A 21,030-nucleotide genomic window follows, 5' to 3' on the forward strand; every position below is an offset into this window, starting at 1 on the left:
TATGGCAGAGGGACTAGCTGTTATGAAAGAATGTATATCCTTGTCACAGTGGCATAAGGTGGTTTGAACAAGGGAGTCTAAATTTGAATGACTGTTCCATCTGGCATGTACAAGTTAGCTGGAGAGTGAATGAGAGAGTGAAGAAAGAATACCTTGTCCATCAATCAAGCATGTAAGAGGCTCTGAAAATTATATTATCCATCTGAGCACAATTAATAAAGTTGTATATCAAAACCATAGTCCATCACATCATATCCTCTGATTAGAAGATGGTGACACCAAACACTTGTAACAAATGTTGAGCCCATTTGGGAAACAAAAACAATCATGGATCAATATAAGTACCATAGTATGTAATCATGGTCCTTTGTAGGTAAGTTGAACTTACCCTGGCAACGAAAGGTCAAGAGATCTCCAGCCAATAAAATGGTGACTGCAAAATTAAAACCATAATCCTACAAAACAAATATAGAATTTGTTGGGCTCCACATTTAACAAAAGTACCAACTATACAGAAGAAAGCCTCTGCACACATCTTGAAGAAAAAGGAAATTAAATTACACCACAGACTTTGAAATATACAGTGCCATAAAGATGCCTAACTCTTACTGGTGTTATTAAAAACATTGTTTAATAATTTCCTCTATGATAATTATTGGTTAATTTTTATAACAAATCTATGACTATTTTCTGTGTAAAGCTCATATAATGATACTTATTCAAATGTATACTGTATTTTTTGTGATATTTTGAAATATAGGGATGTGCAGTAAATCATTCAAGTTTATAATATGTAATCAGAGATACACGTGTTGTGGACAATATTGAAACAGTAAACCTGCTGTCTCTCTAAAAGTGATGCATTGTTTCATCTCAAGAAAATAGCTTTAGCTTATTCCTTACCTAGCACTTGTGAAGTATTATTTATGGGAGAAGTTAATGAATCTTAAATTTATGTATAAATGATGGTTAATCTTCTAAGTATATTAAAATATGTTTACAAACTCTTATTATGAATTGAAGAAATGTTTCTTATATTTGGTAACTTGCTGAAAGTTAATTTATAAGTTATTTTGATATCTTTCATCTTTGTGGTTGTTATGTTACATGCTTGTTTTTCAAATTATTATAAATATAGTATTGTTTTAGAAGAAAAAATACCATATCTTTACATTAAGCTGATAATTTTAGGTAAATAGAAAACTTGTATTTAAAAGTTTTTCAAATTTATAACACTATGTAACACAAATTTTGTTCCTGGATAGTATGCATTATTTCTTAATTGTTTATGTTGTAAAAGTACAGAAAATGGTCATTATTCCCTTCAAACTTTGCTTTTGTGGCCTGGATAATGAAATTTAGAAACTAACCTATTTTCTATGTAAAAATGGGCAAATTTGCACATTTTCATTTACATAAGGTCTGAATAAAACAACATGAATCAAGATTTACATGTATTTATACTAAAATTATACAAAAATGTTTAGAAGTGAGTAGTTTTGAGATTTGCAACTGTAATGTAAGTCACTTTCACTTATCAGCCCCCAAATAGACTCCCATCATGTTTTTGTTATATGCTTGCAGGTCACAAAAGCAAAGTTTGAAAAGAAAAATAGGTCTTTTCCATTTACTTTAGGCATAAGCAATTTGGAAATAACACTTTCTGCCCAAGAACAAGAAAAAGTAAAAATTTTGTTACATATTGTAATATGAAGGTATCTAACCATCTTCACCTCATCAAATCACGTACTAAACTTAACATTTGCAAAGGATAAAAGAGCAGTTTTCTTAAGTTAACATAGTTTTAAAAGATCTATTTCCAGTTACAATTGTTTCTACATTAACTGAGAGTTTACTCTCTGATTGCATTCTTTTCCTTTTTTTTTCAGGTTTACAAGCATGCAAAACGGTTTGGGTATGGAGAACATGATGTTTCTGCTGTTTACCTTCGTGCTCGTTTCTGAAAATGCACTCTTTAATTGTTGACTGGAATTTCTCTCATTGTTCTGTGCATTTTTATGCAGTGTGGAACAGGTTTTATGGTTTTTGTTTGTTTATTTACTGTTTTAGTGGCATTCCTACTTGTAAAGAAAATCATGAAGTTTCATACATTCATCAGAGAAGAAAGAAACATTTCATAACTACAATATTGTTCCATGCCTGCCACTGTTTTGTACCAAACATTTTATATGTATTATTAAATGTGTATAATTAATACCCAGTCTTGCTGTCTAATGCCTTCAACATTTACTTGTAATCTGCTTGTTGTTAATTTTTTATGTTATAACTATTATAATTTTATTATAGTTTCTTTCTTAAATTGTTTGATTCTAGTTGTATTTTTAGTATGTTATAACATGTCAGACAAAACTCTTCATTATGTATCTTATCTTCCTGCACACATCAGAGGTTAAGTAAATTTAGAAGTCTTAAAACCAATCATTAAATGTTGATACTGAAAGGTATTTTCCTGAACAATTAAAACTTAAATATTTAGGAATAAACTTAGTTGACTTTAAATTGTTTTTCATCTCATGAACAATTATTTTGGCATTTTTTACATAAAAGATGTAGATATATATATATATATGTGTGTGTGTGTGTTCATTTGCACATCATGTTTAGGAAATTTTTTGATATTTCTGCAATACTTGAAATGGATATTTGTTTAATTCAGTCTTGAAATAATAACTTCCTTTATATGTATGTAGTGTTTCAGTGTAATATGTAATTCTTTCCTCCTTTAAAGCAACTTTAATTTATTTTTTCATTCACTTATAATTTGAATTGTGTAGAAGTTTCTTCATCGGAGAAATCAGAACAGCCAGGAACACAGTTTAAAAGGCTATGCATTTATTGTATGCGTCATTCATTGTTTGACATTTGAGCAGTACATTTGTTTATTTTAATTGAAGTTTTATATCATATAATTGTTTTCTAAGAATGACTGATTCTTGTTTAGCAGTTTCATTGTCAGAATTAGTGAAATGTGAGTTTTGCTTTAATAATTCAAATATGATACATTGAGTTATGTGTAAGAAATTTGTTTTATGAAATCACAGATAATTCTGACCTATTGAACCACAAATGTAGATTTTAATTTGTGGCATTTATATTGAATTTAATAAACTGCAATTTTTAATTATGCACTGATATTTTAAAGGTGGAAGTAGTTTTATATTTAAAAACATAAACCTATGACTATTTATTTACACCTCAGAAGGCAAAATCATTTATTTTCAGTACAGTTCACTTGTTTTGTGGCTTGACATGGCTGAGTATATAAAAGCTATTTTATATCATAAATATTATTAGTAATCACTCCATCTATCAATCTCTGTAATTAACGCATGATAGAATGTACTTGTCTAATCAAAATTTGTTACATACATATTTCAAACATATTTGTTAATAAAGAGAGGATTTTTCTCAAATTATCATGTGGTGTGTTACAAAAGTCCAGCTGTTTTCTGGTTAGTAAACTATTTCTTAAGTTTTGTATCAGGAGGTTTTGTTCAAGGAATTAAAATAATGTGTGGAACATCTGTTACAACAGAAATGGTTGAAATGATTTTGAAGTCTGTCTAAACACAATAAATCAACTAGTATACGTAAATTATGTCTGTGTTTATGGGCCTCAACTTTGTGTGTATTTAAACTTGCACATTTTTAAATATGCGTGACATTTCAAAATTCTAAAGAAACTATCTTTTTTATTTTTCCTGAATATTTTCTTGAAGTGTAATTGTTTATTGGATAAACAGAGAGAGAGTGAAACAGTTCTTTGGATTGGTCAAGAAAAATTAACTTCACTTAAAGAAAAGCTTTTTCATAGATTAAATCACGTATCCCAATTAAATTGAAAGAAAGAGAAAATATAACAGAACAAGTAACTAAAACAAACAGAACAAATATCACAGAATATTGGTATTCTATGTATGAAGTGTGTGGCAAACAGAACAACAAATATTATCACAGAATCTTGGTTTCTTATCTATGAAGAGTGTGACAACCAGAGTAATAAGAGATTATCACAGAATCTTTATTTTCTGTGTATTAAAGAGTGTGACAACCAGAATAACAACAGATTATCCCAGAAACTTGGTTTTCTATGTACGAAGAGTGTGAGAACCAAACAATGAAAACGTATGACAAAGGTCAATAATTTTCTGAACTTCAGTGCCAATTTTTTTTAACTATTTCTTTTTGCATGCATGTTTTAAAAGCAAATTTTAAATGGTTTGTAGTTATAATGTGCAAGATATAGAATTTCACTACAGTATGCTTCTTTGGTTCACTCTTGTAAACTATTTTCATCTTGTTTCCCGCCAATTTCCATTAGCGTGGTTATTCATTAAATTCAAATAAACATTAGAGATATTTATGAACTTTGTGGTTGTATTTGTTTGCGTTAAATTTGAAAAAAACAATTTATATATACGCAATGATTGAAGCTTCGTGTGAATTGTATTTGTGAGTTAAGAAGTTTTGTTATTATTACGCTTTTACTTTTGTTCATAAAAGTTTATTTAACAGATCTTAAAAGTCAGCTATTAGTCACCATTGTGATAAAAAGACTATGATCATTTTATGGTTTGAACAATAACTTGTAGAAGCCGGCGCTAGGCATAGCCTAACATTTACTATACTCGAACAAGAGATAACCTTCTGCGTGCAGTTTTGAAACCAACCAGAATAAATTATTATCGTAAAAAAATTGATATGTTTCATATAACTTCAGTTATATACAGTAGAGATTATCACTCTTTAAACGGCCAGGTGGTGAGGGTGCTCGACTCGCAATCTGCCGGTCGCGGGTTCATATCCTTGTCACACCAAACATATTCGCCGTTTCAGCCTTGTGGACGTTATAAATTTCAGTTAATCCCACTATTCGTTGGCAAAAGAGTAACCCAAGAGTCGGCGGTTATTGGTGATGACTATCTGCGTAGCCTAGTCTTAACGCTGCTAAATTAGGGATGGCAAGCGAAGATAGCCCTCTTGTGGCTTTGCATGAAATTCATAGGAAACAATAAATATTTAAAAACAATTGCTAAATGCATTCTCGCGTCATGGGTGTCTTAGAAGACTTGGAGGTTAAATTTTCATGGGATAGTGTTGAGTAGTTGCCTTCTAGAGATTATCGCTTTAAAATTAGGTGAATTTTCATTTAGCTTTGCACTAAATCTGACAAATAAGCATTATGTCTTGAGTATGGCTTAGCATATTTTAAAACAAAGTTCAAGGCAATGACATATGTCGAGCAGTGTCGTATGAATAACCCGTATCGTTTGAAGATGATTTTTTTGGGCTCTGTGTTGAATCCTTAAACTCAGGATCGGAAACATATCAAAACTACGACTGAAGTTTTGACTACTAGTTTTAACTAAATGTAAACCGAATTTAAACATTAATGATCCTTTAAACTCGTAATTGTATTGCTTGTGGCCAAATATATCGAAATAAATTCATTTTTGGAGATCGGAGTGTTCGACAATACAAGTGTATTTCACTTAAACACAAAACTTATGAAACTGGAATTCTGTTTATCATGCATCAAGGGCATGCATTATGACTGATAGTGTGTGTGTTTTTGTATAGTGAAGCCACATCCGGCTATATGCTAAGGCCACCGAGGGAAATCGAATACCTGATTTTAGCATTGTAAATCCGTAGACTAACCGCTGTAACAGTGGGAAGCATTAGTGGTAGTACACTCACACAATAATTTAGTATCGTAAAAGATATAAAACGAACAAATTGATCAAGACTCGAAAAAAAGAAAAAAAAAAAAAACATATAAACCACAGAAATTGATCCAGGTTCGTAAAGATGTGTAAATAAAAATCAAATAAACTGAGGGAGTTGGTATAGAGTCGTAAATTAGAAATACATAAACCAGAAGAATTAGCCTAGAGTTTTAAATAAATTTATACAAAGGGATAAATTATCTTAGAGTCGTAAACAAAAGCAAATAAACAAGGGAAATTGGTCTGGACTTAAATTAAAGCTCTATATGTCAGAGGGCTTGTTCTAGACTCAAACAAAAATCACATAAACCAGAGGAATTGGTCTAGACCCGTAAATAAAAAAATAAAAAAGAACACGCACAAACAAGAGTAAATAGTCTATAAAAATAGGAATATAAACCAGGGAAGTTGATTTAAACTCTAAAACAAATGAGCACAAACAGGTCTGTACTCGAAGATGAAAAGTATGTCAACCAGAGGATTTAGACTAGACTAGGATATAAGAATTATAAATAAAAGATATATAAAACAGTAGCATTGTTTTAAATTTCGAAATAAAGATATTTACAAACCAGAATAACTGGTCTAGACTCAAATTTTTTATTTACTATATACTGATAACCAGACTCGGAAAGTATATTTTTATTATCTATAATTAACTTTCGACCAGTGGCAAACCTTACCCAAAAACCAAGATATTGTTTATCAAAATCGTTATTTTACACTTCATGAATAGAAAAAAAACGACACATTTATTATCTTATGGCTCATAACGACCAATTTATTTGAATATTAGGCTGAAAGTTGGACGAACTCAACGTAAGCTGAACAAAATTACTTATATTCCCTTAAGTCACTACTGGATGAACTCTCCCATTTAATATCCTTCCTAAATTTTAGCGTCTAGAATCATGCATTGTTTTGATTATTCTCAAAAGTCGTGGCTTTCATTGCTACTTCAATAAATGTTTTTGAAGACGGATAAAGAGCTTTTGTTTTGGTCTCTTTGGTTCCAAGGACCTGATACATTTTCACAAACAAGGCTGTTTCAAAGTTTTGTTCCTCATTTAAGTGAAGTTTCCTTAGGAATTCCAAAACATAAAATAGATTAACTAACAAGTTTCCATGCTAGGTTTTTTACTTCCTGGATAAGAAATGAACATGTTCCTCTGGATGAAAAAATCCATTACAATCGTGGTATATTTATTCCCACTTTTACTCTGTAGCAAAAGACTAGTACATCGATAGCAACTCTTTCAATTGCTCTACAATACAGTAATGCTAAACCTGTTTATATTGTCCTTTTCATAAGTTAGAAGAAAGCAACTTTAAGGGTTTTATGGACTGTATTTAGGTTAAACCTGAATAGTAATTATGTAAACAAACCTTTTAAATAATTAATAATAAATTACAGCAAATAGAAATCGTATGACATGCCTGCATATTATGTTACATTCCTGTGGTGAAACATATATAGATATTTATGTTTCTTTTAAAATCTTTCTCTCTTTCAAGTATCTCTGATTGTTTAATGGTTCGATTCCTTCGTAACACTTCGCTGTTCTAATATTTTGAACTTTTTGCACTTAATTCTGTGTCTCAGTCTTAAAATTTGAGCATTTTTAAAACGATAATATACGTTTTGCCCTTTTAATATTCGTACTAATAAAGACTAAGTTTGTTGATAGTAGCTTATTTAATAAATCGTAAAACTGTGTGATTTTAAGTTCAATTTAAATAACCCACCATTTTCTCTCCTTATTTTTCTATTATGCTAGAGGGAAGTTGCGTCTAAGCGTAAATGTGTTTTTTAAATTGCGTCAAGTGGGCAAACAAGAGTTTCTTGACCAATGAAAATAAAACAAGAATTTGAGAGTAGGAGAATATGAGTTAGAGATTATGTTTATAGATACGTGTTGGTAATGAAGTAGGAACAGCTGATATTTTGTTTTTCAAATTATGTAGCTTTTTATTTTTTGTTCAAAATTTTATGTTGTTTCAAAGAGTAAAGATGTTATTCTGTTTCAGTAATGTTAATATATGTTTTTTATTTTTTATGCTTTGTGAAAGTCGTTTGTTTTGATCTTCTTATATCGTTTAGTCTCCTTCCCGTTAAACTAGAAGATCAAAACCTGAGGATTTTAATTTTCTCAGAAATGTACAAGAATTAGAAATTCTATTTTAAGCCTAACTGGTGTGTTACTGATGTTTGATCAGTCTCTTCACTTTCAAAATTCTTCGGCTTAGCATAGCCAGTAGCAACTTAATAAGTTGGTTATGCTCACACTTGAAAGCCATTTTATGAAAAGGAAATTTGATCAACTTTCTTTTGATTTATAAGCTTAATTTTCCAAAGTTCAACATAATATTAATAATTAGTAGTAACACTATTTCTGACAAGAAGTCTAACATAATGTAAGTTGGGTAACTTAAATTGTGTCAGCTACCTTACTAAGTACATTGTTTTGCTAGTAAACATTTAAATAAAGAAATTTGAAATGTACTGTATTGTTGAACTGTATAATTCAGTGAAGAAAACTTGAGCTAGTATACATAAAAACTAAAGTAAAAGTTAACTACTGCCAGTACTGGTTACTGACTTTATATCTGCTAATGCTATGAAGTTCCATTTGGATGTATTTAAATACCTGAAACTTTGAAGAAGAAAACTTAGGATGTCTAGACAATGTTTGAACAAGTAAGTTATTATATGATACTTTTACTTAAAGTTTAGTTAACTCTTGACATAATCATATAATTCACTTATATAGCTTTAACTGTATTTTATGAATTTTGCAAACACTTGTGTATCAGTTATTTTCACAGTTAGACATTATGGATTTGAATATTAATATCATTTATATATATGTATTATAACCATAAAATATTCAAACCATAAACAAACATATAAACATGAAATTTTTGTAAAAATAATTAAAAAACAAAATTTTTAAAAATATATGCTGCACTTTTTTTTTTAATGGACCCTAGGGTACAAACTACAATGTAGGATTATAAAATGTATACCAGGTTTTGGAGGTGACTGCAACAGTAGAACCCACATTGAGGTGGAGATACACCATATATCAGTATTTTATAACCACAAAATATTCAAACCATAAACCAAAGCACATTGACATGAAATTAAAAATAGATAAATAAAAAAAAATTAGTTAATGTGTTTTGGTTTATGGGCTTGAATATTTTATGGTTATAATACAATTAATCAGAGGTTGGGATTTGCTGTTTTTAACAAAGTCCTTCCTCATTATTTTGTTTATTCATTTAACTTCATTTAGATATAAATTATTTAGTTTCACTAAAATATATATATATATATAGAATTGAAAATTATAAAATGGTGAATTCATGACTGTCATAAAATATCTGTTTGACAGACCAGTTGGTTGAAAGAATTTCTCCAGTTCTTGATAACATTTGTGGATTTTTTTTTTTTAAATAACACAGAAAGAAAAATATATCCATCTTTTTATTTTTGTTATGAAAAGTTTACATGAATTGTATACTTATAACTAGGCAACAGTTGTGGATAGGTACAAGTGAACACCATACACTATCACTGTGTGTAACACAATTGTTAACCAGTTAAGATATCAGTGCATATAATTATTGGATTGCCTACTGGTATGAATGTCTTTCACAGATACATATTTTGACTTCCTAAAGTTTGAGGATTTTTCCAAAATTAATTTTATTCATTTTGTGTGTGAAAATTCACAGAAACTTCATACAAAAAATAAATAAATGAATATTTTTATTTTAGAACTTTATCATAAAAATGTCTGTATGGAAGTGTGAAACATCTGTATAATAGATACACAAATTTAATGTTTATGATCTACTTTGTTAATTTTATGATAGCTAATACGATATTTAACAAAATATTGTAGGTTGTAATATTGATTGTTGAAGTCTTCACTTTCAGAATATATTAATTATTTTTACTGCATTGTCTGTGTTGATGATATACCTTCATTTTCAGTAAATACACCAATAAAAATATGGATTTGAATATCATATAGTGTTAGAGATATTTCTAGTTACTTACAACTGAGTAGCATGTTTTAATTTCAGGTCTGGCTTGTGTAACAACTAGATGAGGAAAGTATGGAAATTATTTGTGATGAACATACAGTTAAGATAATTAATGGTTTCTCTGACACAGGTATCTTGGTTCAAAACATTCTTAAGAGTTGGAAAATTAATTTATTCCATGTTAATGAAAGTAGAAACACTTGGATAACACTGTATTAACTACTCAGCCCTTTTCATTACCTTGAAGTTAATGAACCTCTCTTCAAAAATGGATTTTTTTTTTGGTAAGACTGATATACTTATCTGTTTGAGATATTATTTCAAATTTTGTGAGGAAACAGTGCTAGTTTAAACACTGATGTATTGAAGATGGTCTAGAAAAAGTTTCCAGGGATAGAAATGTTATTTTACATCATTAAACACAACCTATAAACAATAAGGGATCATTTAATCTTTTAAGGTTTTTCTTGTACCATTTATATTTGGAGAAATTGATTATTCTCCTACAAAGTTTGGCATGAAGAAATTGGAGGCTTTGATCTTATTAATCCAATGTATTATTTTGTCAACTGCAATAACATTAGCTTGTAGAATATTTTATCAAGAGAAAATAAGTTAACAGATTTTAACCTCTAAGATAACCATACTATCCCTGGTTTAATTCTAATAGCCTTTCTATGAACCCCTTCCAGAAAGCCAATATTCTTTTTTAATAAAGTGACCAAAAAATGTACATAGTACTCAAGTGAAAAATAGCTAATGATTCATATACGGGTATAATTACCTCTTTTGACTTGTAATCAGTGAATCTGTAAAACATCTTAAAAATTCTCTCTACTATGAGCAACAGGATGCTTCTTTGATAGCTTGAGTGACATATTGGTCACAATGCCAAGATAATTTTGTTTAGTTATGTTTTTGAGTTGGTTTTATTTCTTATTTAATATGTGAACCAAATTATGATGGCCAAAATTTGTTATCTTGTAAATATTAGAGCTTAATGTACTAATTATGCCACCATCAATACCAATTATGCAAATAAGGAAGAACAAGGTCATAAACTATGACACCTGGGATTTTCCCTAAAGTCACTTAAGTGTATTTTCTCTTGAGAAAAGATGATGATGGACTTATGAAATGAGTTTCATTGGTACTAATGGAGGTCCCCCATCTTGGAGATTGATAGGGTAAAGATCTTTTGAAGGAATTGTGAGTTGTATCAGCAGTAGTGGAGGTCCCCCATCTTGGGGATGGATACAATAAAGGTCTTTTGATTCACTTAATAAATGAGTTGTATTGACAGTAGTAGAGGTCCTCCATCTTGGAGAATGATAGGATAAAAATCTTTTGATGGACTTGTGTAATGAGTTGTATTGGCAGTACTGGAGGTTCCTCTTTACAAAGATTTGAGATGATTTCCTGAAAAATAAGGGTAGATTTAAAACTTTATTCTTTTCTCAAGGGTGGGGTGCAAGGACATCTTCGGACGAATAAATAGTTCCTGGTTGCCTGTAGGTTATTTGAAAGAAATTAAGAGTCTGGACCAGACAGCATTTTTCCAAGGGTTTTAAAGGAAGTCTAAAATTGATATGGTTGCCCTTTCATTTTTGTTAGGTTAGTAAATGGTTGACAGGTCCTTGAAGATTGGAGACTTATTCTACTATGCTTTTTAAAAGGGATGACAATTGCTGCTCTTAAAAGTCGTGAGTCAGTTAATCTTGCTTTTCCAGTGGGAAAACTTCTAGAGAATCTGATAAAAGATTTATAGTGAAATATGATATCATAAATGAATGAAAATGTAGATGTAGCAAAGGGATATTATGCTTTACTAATCTGTCATCTTTTATCAAGGCTGTTATTTCTTTTATGAACAATGGTAATGGTGCACACAAAAGGTTAGCTAAGAAAATCAAATTCTTAGGGGTGATGGAAACTCAAGTTATCTTTCTGCATGATTGCATTGAAGTGCAATGTCATATGTCATGACATTCTACAGTGTTAGATGCAAAACCTAATTAACATTATCATGACATTCTACAGTTTTAGATGCAAAACCTAATTAACGTTATCATGAGGATATGGAATGAAAACATAGTTTATAATTCAAATTTTTATATTTTCTGAGTTTTAACTTGTTCTGTGTAATAGGCATGTAATGTTTAATAAGAACTTGTCATATTTCATATAGATATATGTAGTGAATTCAAAACTATACTGTTATAGTAGGTTTAGTTTCACAGTGCAAAGGTTAGTCAAATAGACCAGTTCTGTCCTTATAAAGGTTTAGAGTAGTTGGGTTGGAGAAAACAGAAGGTTGCTGTTCATGGAATCTGGTAAAACTTGTAGAGCACATCATTGTCAGTGCTTGTGCCTTTAGTTTTACTTTTTACATTAATGTTTTTAATAAAGACATAATTAATAAATTAACTAACTCCTTTAAAATTAAAATTTAAAATTAAATGGAAAAATTAAACATGTTGGTATTTCTATTTGTATTGAAGATGCTGAGGTTTCAGAGAATGACTTGAATCCATTGGTTCATCAGATAAATATCTACAAAGTGATCTTTAGTATCAGTAAATTCAAGGTAATGGATTTGGGTTTGAAATTCAAATCACATGTTTGATATAGATACTAATCTTCTCAATAGCATTACTGAACTAAAGGAGATCTTGACATAGTAGTGGGTGGATAAATTGTTCAGACCATCATGAATGTGCATTTCTTCTAGTAATTAAATGTGGTTTTGTGGTCTTGCATTCTCTAAATCTCACAGCAAAGACATTACTTATTTAAAGATAAATATTAACCTGCTTAATCTATCTAAAACAAAACAATGTTTTTGCACATACCTTACAAATTGTATTTGAGCTTTGATTTTTTATTAACCCTTGGTGTCCTTCTGTTCCATTTCAAGTAACTGATTGAAATGTGAAAAGAAGACTTGAATACAGGCTACTGTTATTTTTTGTAAAATCCATGCAGAAGCTAAGAATTGTAAGACTTGTGTTTAAAAAAAAAAATCGTAAAATATCTAATCCTTATATGCTGACAAGTGGACCTGGCTGTTCCTACTCCTTTAGTTCATTTAAATTATACTTTGCAGGGTTCAACATTCACCACATAATACTTGTTTCAAGATAGAATAGCAAGTAAAATGAGATTCCAACTTGTTACGCAGAAGTACGTCCTAAAGTCTATAACATTTCACAACATCCTAAAAAATGAACAACATAAAGCTGAAAAACTATGAAATTGGCTTCTGTTTGTGGTCTGTGAAATGCTACATCTGGAAGCCATTCATGTGCAGTACTACTTGTGGTTAAAATGATGTTCACACACTTGTAACTTTATGTTAAGTTATCCATGCTATAGGCACTAGCAGATGAACTTTAAGTAGACTTTCAAGCTTGCACCTGAAGAATAGTCACGGTGTCAAAACATCACATATGAAAATGAGCAAATGGTTTGGAATCTTTTTAGAAATCAATTGCAAATGGAAATGAGATTAGTATAACATTAAAAGTGAGTTAGGTTTGACCTAATACCTTGATCTATATATGGGATATGTATATTATACTACCATTAATTTTGTTTAAGGTTGTGTGTAGGCACATGGGAGATTTATGCAATTTTTAACTGTGGTGTTAATAAAAACAACCTTTTGTCCCTGCTGAAATGGAACAGCTAAAAACCCTGTTTGTTGCTAGATGCCAAAAAAAAAATATATGTTTACAGTGCTAAACTACCATTTACCTTTTACAAATAATTAGATGGTCAAGCATTAAAATAAGTTGTTGTGAAGGATTACAAACTATTAAATTAAAGATTCTCTGTATGGTACTTAAGTCACTTGGTGTTCTGGTCAACACACAGTAGCTTTTTTTTTTACAAAGCATTTTGTAAATTATGTTTTTATAGCATTTGCACAAATACTATTTGTGATAGCTTGAAGGCTGCTTATAATGGAAAAATTGTATCCTGGAAGTTAGTTTAAAATTTTCTGCTTTGTGGCTACAGCTCCTGGGTGGGCCAACATCATACTTTTCAACCAATGATGTGCGCTTTCTGGTTACCTACCTTGCTATCATTCCATGGTACCAATACATAGCAGTATTTCATATCTTTTTAAGAAAAGAAATTGGATAGGGTAGAATGAATTTGGGTTGGGTGTGAGGTTAGCACAAATTAAATTCTTCTGGTAAAAGTAAAATGAACATCAACTTATGGCAAAAGAAGGATGTTTATGAACATATGAATTTTGTGCATAAGAAAACTGTGTAATATTTATTTTATATTTTAAAATGCTTAGATTTAAAATTATTATAAGACACATTAAGACTTTATTTTCACCCTATTTTTTTAAAACTGTGTATAAATTTATCTTGGTTTATAAAATATATTTTGTCATTTAAGTTGAGTGTACAACTCCTGTGATAACAAGTTCTTTCATTTTGTATTGGTGTTTTTTGACATTATACATTTGTTTTGTACTACAGTGAAGTGAAAGTCATAAATACTCTTAATAAAGCTCAAATCACACACTTAACTTTTTTAGTTTCTTCCTGTTTATACTCTTCCATGAAAGTCCAGACTATAGTTTTTCATATATGAACTATTGTCATACACTATGAAGTATAGTGTTGTAATACAGTCTAGAGTATAAAGTATTAGTTTATCCATTTTAGTCATAAACTGGAGGTATCTAACCACACAGTATGTGCATGTGAGACATGTACAATATCATATGAAATGCTGTCTTGTTATAATAATAACTTTATCAGTTATAAAGTATTATGGACAATGTATAACTGTTACCAGTTGCCGTTCAGTAGTGTATAACATTTGTATGAATCGTCACTACTTGTGTTATAGAATTGTTACCAGTTCCACTTTAAAAGTTTGTAACATTTATATGAATTGCCACTACTAGTCTACAGAACTGTTACCAGTTCCCCAGTAAAAGTTTAACATTTGTATGAATAATCACGACTTGTGTTACAGAACTGTTACCAGTTCCCCAGTAAAAGTTTAACATTTGTATGAATAATCACGACTTGTGTTACAGAACTGTTACCAGTTCCCAGTAAAAGTTTAACATTTGTATGAATAATCACGACTTGTGTTACAGAACTGTTACCAGTTCCCCAGTAAAAGTTTAACATTTGTATGAATAATCAGGACTTCTGTTGCAGTTCTACATCGTTAGTGTAGTGTTTGCACAGATCGTCAATACTGGTCTTGTAGTAGAAACTCTTATCAGTTCTGTGTTCAAAGTAGATAGAAGGTACTTATTTTTATGTCCAGTGTTATAGGTACGCTCTAACAGCCATTAGTGCTCGAGTATTAAGCCTTATCGTTCTGTTGACTTTCTGGTGGTTTCTACATTAAAATGGTTCTTTTGGTTTTATACAAAGGGTAACAACGAGAACCCTTAAAACCATTTCAAGTTTAGACATTTTATGATAGATTAACACGTGTACGCTGTATTTAACACTCTTGCACGTGCTCGTGGAATTTTTGCTGATATCAGTTACAATGTTGTGGTTATGTCAACAGGTGGCAGTAAAGTATGTAAAACCGTCGCTAGTTAGTAAGCCGATCCGTTAGTGCGATTTCCGCGATGTGCTCTACTTTTAACCTTGTTATGTTTGTCCTCACGTGGTGAAGCGCCATCATAGCTCATAGATTCAGATATGGGGCAGTGGCGGTGATGTTTGTATACGAAATACCGAATTGGGTGATAATTGCATATCATGCGATTTACGTGCTTGTCCTGAGTAATAAGATGTTGGTTTACCTGCCCGTTTTCTTCATCGAACACGACTGTTATATTTGTAAGATCAGAACAAAAACTTTTTTTCGTAACTTGTTCACTCCTTGATAGTTAAGTTCTTTACTGGATATCACTTAGAAGAACTAGACTGATGAAGTCAAGAGTTTGTCAGAAGTTTACTTTGGGATATTAATGGCGAAAGTTAACCAGTTTAGGTAAGTTCATCTCGTGTGTTGTGATAGTGCAATACAACGAAACACTAATTCTGGACATTGTAAATTCTCATATAAAATGGTGACAGTTTCTTTTAAGGGTCGGGAACATCGGTAATAGCGCGAGGCCCACTAATGACCCAAGACTGCTAAAATAGAGTTTCGAAGCTTTTGCTTTTTTCCAAGTATTTATATTAACTATGATTGTTATAATAATGTAGTTTTGGCAAGTATTGTGGTAAAAGTTTTTACATTATTCTGTACGTTTTATTTCATAAGTCTGAAGAAATGCGTGTTTATTGGTTGAAAGTTTAAAACAACTTGTAATTACAAGTGTCAAGTCATACACTGACAATTTAAATAGATTGATTCAACAAGTTTCCAGTCACTACAGAACAGGCAAGAATTATGTATAATGTAGTAAGAGCACATGCCATGTGAAACATTCATCGTTAAATAACTGTAAAGAAAAAAGGACCTAATATTTTACATATGATAACATTTAACTGTTAGATAACTTAGTATCAGAGTCAACAGTCTACAGAACAGAAAGTTATATTGGTAACTGCAACCAAAAGAACGTGTAAATGTGGTAAAACATTGTGTATCAGCCTTGAACGTTGGCTACTTTCATATTGTACATCTACCTTAGAAATTAGTAACTGGACCAAACACTACATAATATGTAGTCTAAGTAACATGTTAGTACATTTAGACTATGACCAACTGTACATTACAGACTTTGCAGCCTAGGTAACATTATGTGCATAACAAAACATTATACATTCAGTGATGACAAGAAAACCCACTTGTAGAGAAAAATATATGTAAAAACAGTTGGTTTGGGTTGAGAAAATTTTTACATATATATTATACATTCATGTTGATTGTTATTAACATAACTAAACATTCCATCATTTGTAAGGTGTAAACATGCTATGAGACTATAATCAACCTTAAAAATTAGTAAGTGGACTAAACATTCCATCATTTGTAAAATGTAAACATGCTATGAGACAATAATTAGCCTTAAATATTAGTAAGTGGACTAAACATTCCATCATTTGTAAAGTGTAAACATGCTATGAGACAATAATCAACCTTAAAAATTAGTAAGTGGACTAAACATTCCATCATTTGTAAAGTGTAAACGTGTTATGACACTATAATCAACCTTAAAAATTAGTAAGTGGACTGAACATTCCATCATTTGTAAAGTGTAAACATGCTATGACTCCTAATCAACTTTAAAAATTAGTAAGTGGACTAAACATTTCCATCATTTGTAAGGTGTAAACATGCTATGACTCTATAATCAACTTTAAAAATTAGTAAAAGGACTAAACATTCCATCATTTGTAAAGTGTAAACATGCTATGACTCCTAATCAACTTTACAAATTAGTAAGTGGACTAAACATTCCATCATTTGTAAGGTGTAAACATGCTATGACTCTATAATCAGCCTTAAAAATTAGTTATTTGACTGAAAAATACCATGTTAATGCTTCAAGTAATGTTGTAAACATAATAAGGGACTCCAACCATCTTGAAAATTAATTAGTGAACTAGAGATTACATAAATTGTAAAACAAATAATGTGAAAATGTAGACTATGCCTCAGAAGATAGTAACTGGAGTTAGCTTTTCATTGTTTTTAGTTCACACAAAGTGTTAGTATGTTAAGACACTATAAATCCATCTTGAAATTTAGTGATGGTTTAAAAACTGCAAGGTATGTAAGATGTCTCTGCATCAGTCCATTCAGCCCGACAGCGTAATTGGGTTTTTCAGTGTTCTAAACAACCCATACTGTTGTTTGAAAGAAGCAGTCATTTCAATAGCCTCTGAATTTGCTGATTTATAAAAGCTCACTATTTATACAAAACAACAGCCTGTTAGCAGAGAGCGACATAATTCAGTTTTTATTAGTGTCTATTAAATTATTGAGTGTAACAAGTCTTGTTTTTTATCTTGAACTTTATTTTTCAAATCTTACAAACTTTCCCAGTATCTAGAGATAGCATATAAGTTGAATTTTAACATTTTACAGTATGTTATTAACATAACTTTTCTGCTTGTCTTCTTCCTTTTTCTAGCATCAGTTGTGTTTTCTTATAAGAACTATTAAAATCTAGCTATGTGATGTATTAAGTCTTGTTACCATGTAACCACAATGTAAGTGAAGTTTGACTTGCACCATGCTCTAAAAATATTCACTTCTGATAGAGAGCTGAATCATTAAAATTGTAAGTTGAAAGTATTTGCAACATGTACAATACAAGAATTTTATAAGGGAAACTTGAAACACTGTGTATGCTTAGAATTATCCAAACATATTAACTACTGTTTAGGCTGGAGTTAAAAAAATGCCTCATTAACTGCTATTAAGGCTGAGGTTCTAGGAACGTGAACTAATGTTTCCTTAGGCTGCAATAGAAGAAATGTGTGTACTCATTATTAACTGCTTAGGCTGCAATTGGATAAATGTGTGAACTCATTGTCTGCTTAGGCTGCAGTTCTAGGAATGTCACATAATAAATGTGTTGACCAAGAAATGTGAACTTATTAATGACTGCTTCTTGTGCAGTGCAAGAAATATCAAACTACAAACTTTTATTTAAGTTGCAGTTCAAGAAATGTGTGAACTTGCTAATGGCTGCTTATTGTGTAGTCCAAGAAATGTGTGAACTCAACATTTCTTAACCTGCAGTCTGAGAAATGTTTGCTGAAGATTCAATTTAACTTGGTAAAACTGCTCTGCTTTTAGTATATAAATGTGTGAACTTTTTTAGACTCCCTGTTAGTTGCTGTCTTAGAAATGTGTAAACTTAGTTAAGAAAGGTACATCTGCAATTCAAGAATTGAGTGCTTTTGTGAAGACTGTGACAAAGTTTAAAAAATATGTTAATTCTTTGTTAATACTGAGTTGCTTGAAGGCCAAGAAGTATGTCCATGAACTTTGTAAGGCTTCATATTTCCTCACTGCAGCCTTTTTAAAGACTTTGTGCTGGTTGCAGTAGGATTATTGAGCACCTACATATTACGTATTTGTTCTGTAAATTCAGCAAAATGAGGTATTCCATGTACTTCAGATAAAAAGTGTCAGGTATTGATCATGTGAACATAAACAGTTTCATAAAATAGTTATTCATCTTTTGAATTTGTTGGTTGGATGTTTATAGCTTTGAAAAATATGTACAAGTCCCTGAACCAGACTTTGCTCATTGTTTTATTTATAAATGTCTTGAAACAATGTTTTTCTTTATTTAAATAAAATGTGTCTGACTTTGTGACCCTATTTATTCTCAGTCTCAAATACTGTGGAGTATTTGATGCACAAATGTCTTTTAACATTATTTTTCTTTACTTATTAAGAATTTTGGCCTTGACTTTGTAATCTTGTATGTACTCAGTCCACGAATACCATGTCTAGGTGAGTATTTGATGTAAAGTTTACTGAAAGCATTGTTTTAAGTTTTACTTGTTTATTTCAAAAGATCAGTGACCTTGACTTCCTTATGTTATTAAGGTGAGTGGCCTTAACATTTTGATGGTATCAAGACAGGTGATCTTAACTTTTTGATGTTATCATGATGGGTGACCTTGACTTTGTTGTATTATCATAGCTATTCATGAGGAGAATTTCCTCATTAGATGATGTCATTAGTTGTTTTTTGATTGATATCTCTATTCTTGGATTTTTTGTTATGTGTGTTTTATTGTCCTAGATATATATATATATATATATATAGTTGGCTGCCACCTTTATCAACAATTCACACAGATTTTAAAGTCACTCTTTATATCAGTGGTTACCTACAGAATCCTGGTCACAAATATAATGAAAGAAGTTGACCAGGTAAGTTATGGTGATGACTGTTATAGATATTCTTTGATAGATTGTTTAGGCAGAGTATTCATGATAAAACTTTGTAGAATGGACGGCAACTGCCTGATGTGGAGACACGAGTGTAGAGAACAACATTTTGAAATTATTCTGATTTTGGGAAGACATACAAAACAACGACCCTTATTGATGTTACGGAATAAGTTATGAGATCCTAGATTTCATATATTTAGAACAGGGTGAAGTAGTAGTCATTGTCTAGTGTTATATCAGGTTATAAAATAGTAGTCCTTATTTAGTGTCAAATAAGGGTGAAGTAGTTGTCCTTGTCTAGTGTTAGAGCAGGGTATAAATTAGTAGTCAGTGTCTAGTGTTAGAGCATAGTATAAAGTAGAAGTTTAGTTTGATTTCATTAGATACAGTGCCAAGTTGTGAAAAAATAAAACCTGGCAGTAACTTTAGTTTGATTCCATTAGATACAGTGCTGAGTTATGACGAAAAGAACCTGACAGTAACATTGATTTCGTTAGACACAATGTCAAGTTGTGGTAAAATAAAACCTGACTGCAACTAAAGTTTTTTTAAGTCCCACCATTGTCTTCTTAACTATATTATAATTGAGTTTCCCAGTGACTCAGTGATAAGTCTGAAGACTTATAATGCTAAAAACCAAGTTTTCATGCTTATGATGGGCTCATTAGAGATAGCTCACTGTGTAGCTCTGTGCTTAACAAAAACTGTCATTGTACTAACTTATGTCACAATAGCATGAGAGCGCTTTGTGATTTGTGAATGTTACAAGCCAGGCCATTTGTGTCAGTGTAAGTGTATTTATATAAAAAAGTATGTAGCTGGCAAAGTAAAATATCCAATCATATAGTTACTTCCTCTTGGTGTGGATTCCTGTATGTAGTATTCCTCCCAGGGAAGGTTCTGTTTTTTCAATTTACCTCCTCTGGGATCTAAACATCCACCCACTTGCCTGCCATGCATGGTGACCCTTGAAGGGGAGGAGAGAATCCTGATGGTTGAGGGGTCCAACACTAACACACCACTTTGGCCTTGAATTCTTGTAGACAAGCGGCCTTTGGGTGGCCCCCTTGGGTCAATTGGCTGGTCCACTTGGGATAAGGTCAACCAAGTACCAGTGTTGGATGTTCTCAACAGGTGTTGTGGACATTGTATCTGATGCTGGTGTTTAGGTATAGTGCTCATGAAACCTTGGTGTTGCTGTGATATCCTTGTTTGGCATTATAGTGAATTCCCTCATCAGGCTCCATGGTGGGTGGGGTCATTGGGCACCAAAATATTTTTTTTTATGGATCCTCCAAATAAAACCTTAAATAAAATAATGAAAAAGAGTCAATAGGTAAACAACCATGTCTTG

The 21,030-nt window shown here is 31.1% G+C and overlaps 2 protein-coding genes across 7 annotated transcripts in view; both read left to right on the forward strand.

Moving 5' to 3' along the window:
- Positions 1–3,559, forward strand: part of LOC143240936 (cytokine-like nuclear factor N-PAC) — a 33,272-nt gene extending 29,713 nt beyond the window's left edge. For all 3 annotated transcript variants that reach the window (XM_076484204.1, XM_076484205.1, XM_076484203.1), the window contains one exon: positions 1,890–3,559. In XM_076484204.1, coding sequence (XP_076340319.1) covers positions 1,890–1,964 — 75 coding nt within the window. In that variant the 3' untranslated portion in view covers positions 1,965–3,559. The remainder of the gene's footprint in view (positions 1–1,889) is intronic.
- A 4,083-nt stretch (positions 3,560–7,642) lies between these two features.
- The window catches only part of LOC143240951 (uncharacterized), a 74,995-nt gene continuing 61,607 nt past the window's right edge, over positions 7,643–21,030 (forward strand). For 2 of the 4 annotated variants that reach the window (XM_076484254.1, XM_076484256.1), the window contains exon 1: positions 15,469–15,797. In XM_076484254.1, the coding sequence (XP_076340369.1) occupies positions 15,775–15,797 (23 nt within the window). In that variant the 5' untranslated portion in view covers positions 15,469–15,774. Of the gene's footprint in view, positions 8,449–15,468; positions 15,798–21,030 lie in introns of those variants that run through there. The other 2 variants (XM_076484257.1, XM_076484255.1) reach the window with 2 other exon arrangements.

The sequence above is a fragment of the Tachypleus tridentatus genome, chromosome 13, assembly GCF_004210375.1.
Source record: "Tachypleus tridentatus isolate NWPU-2018 chromosome 13, ASM421037v1, whole genome shotgun sequence".
NCBI classification, from domain to species: domain Eukaryota; kingdom Metazoa; phylum Arthropoda; class Merostomata; order Xiphosura; family Limulidae; genus Tachypleus; species Tachypleus tridentatus.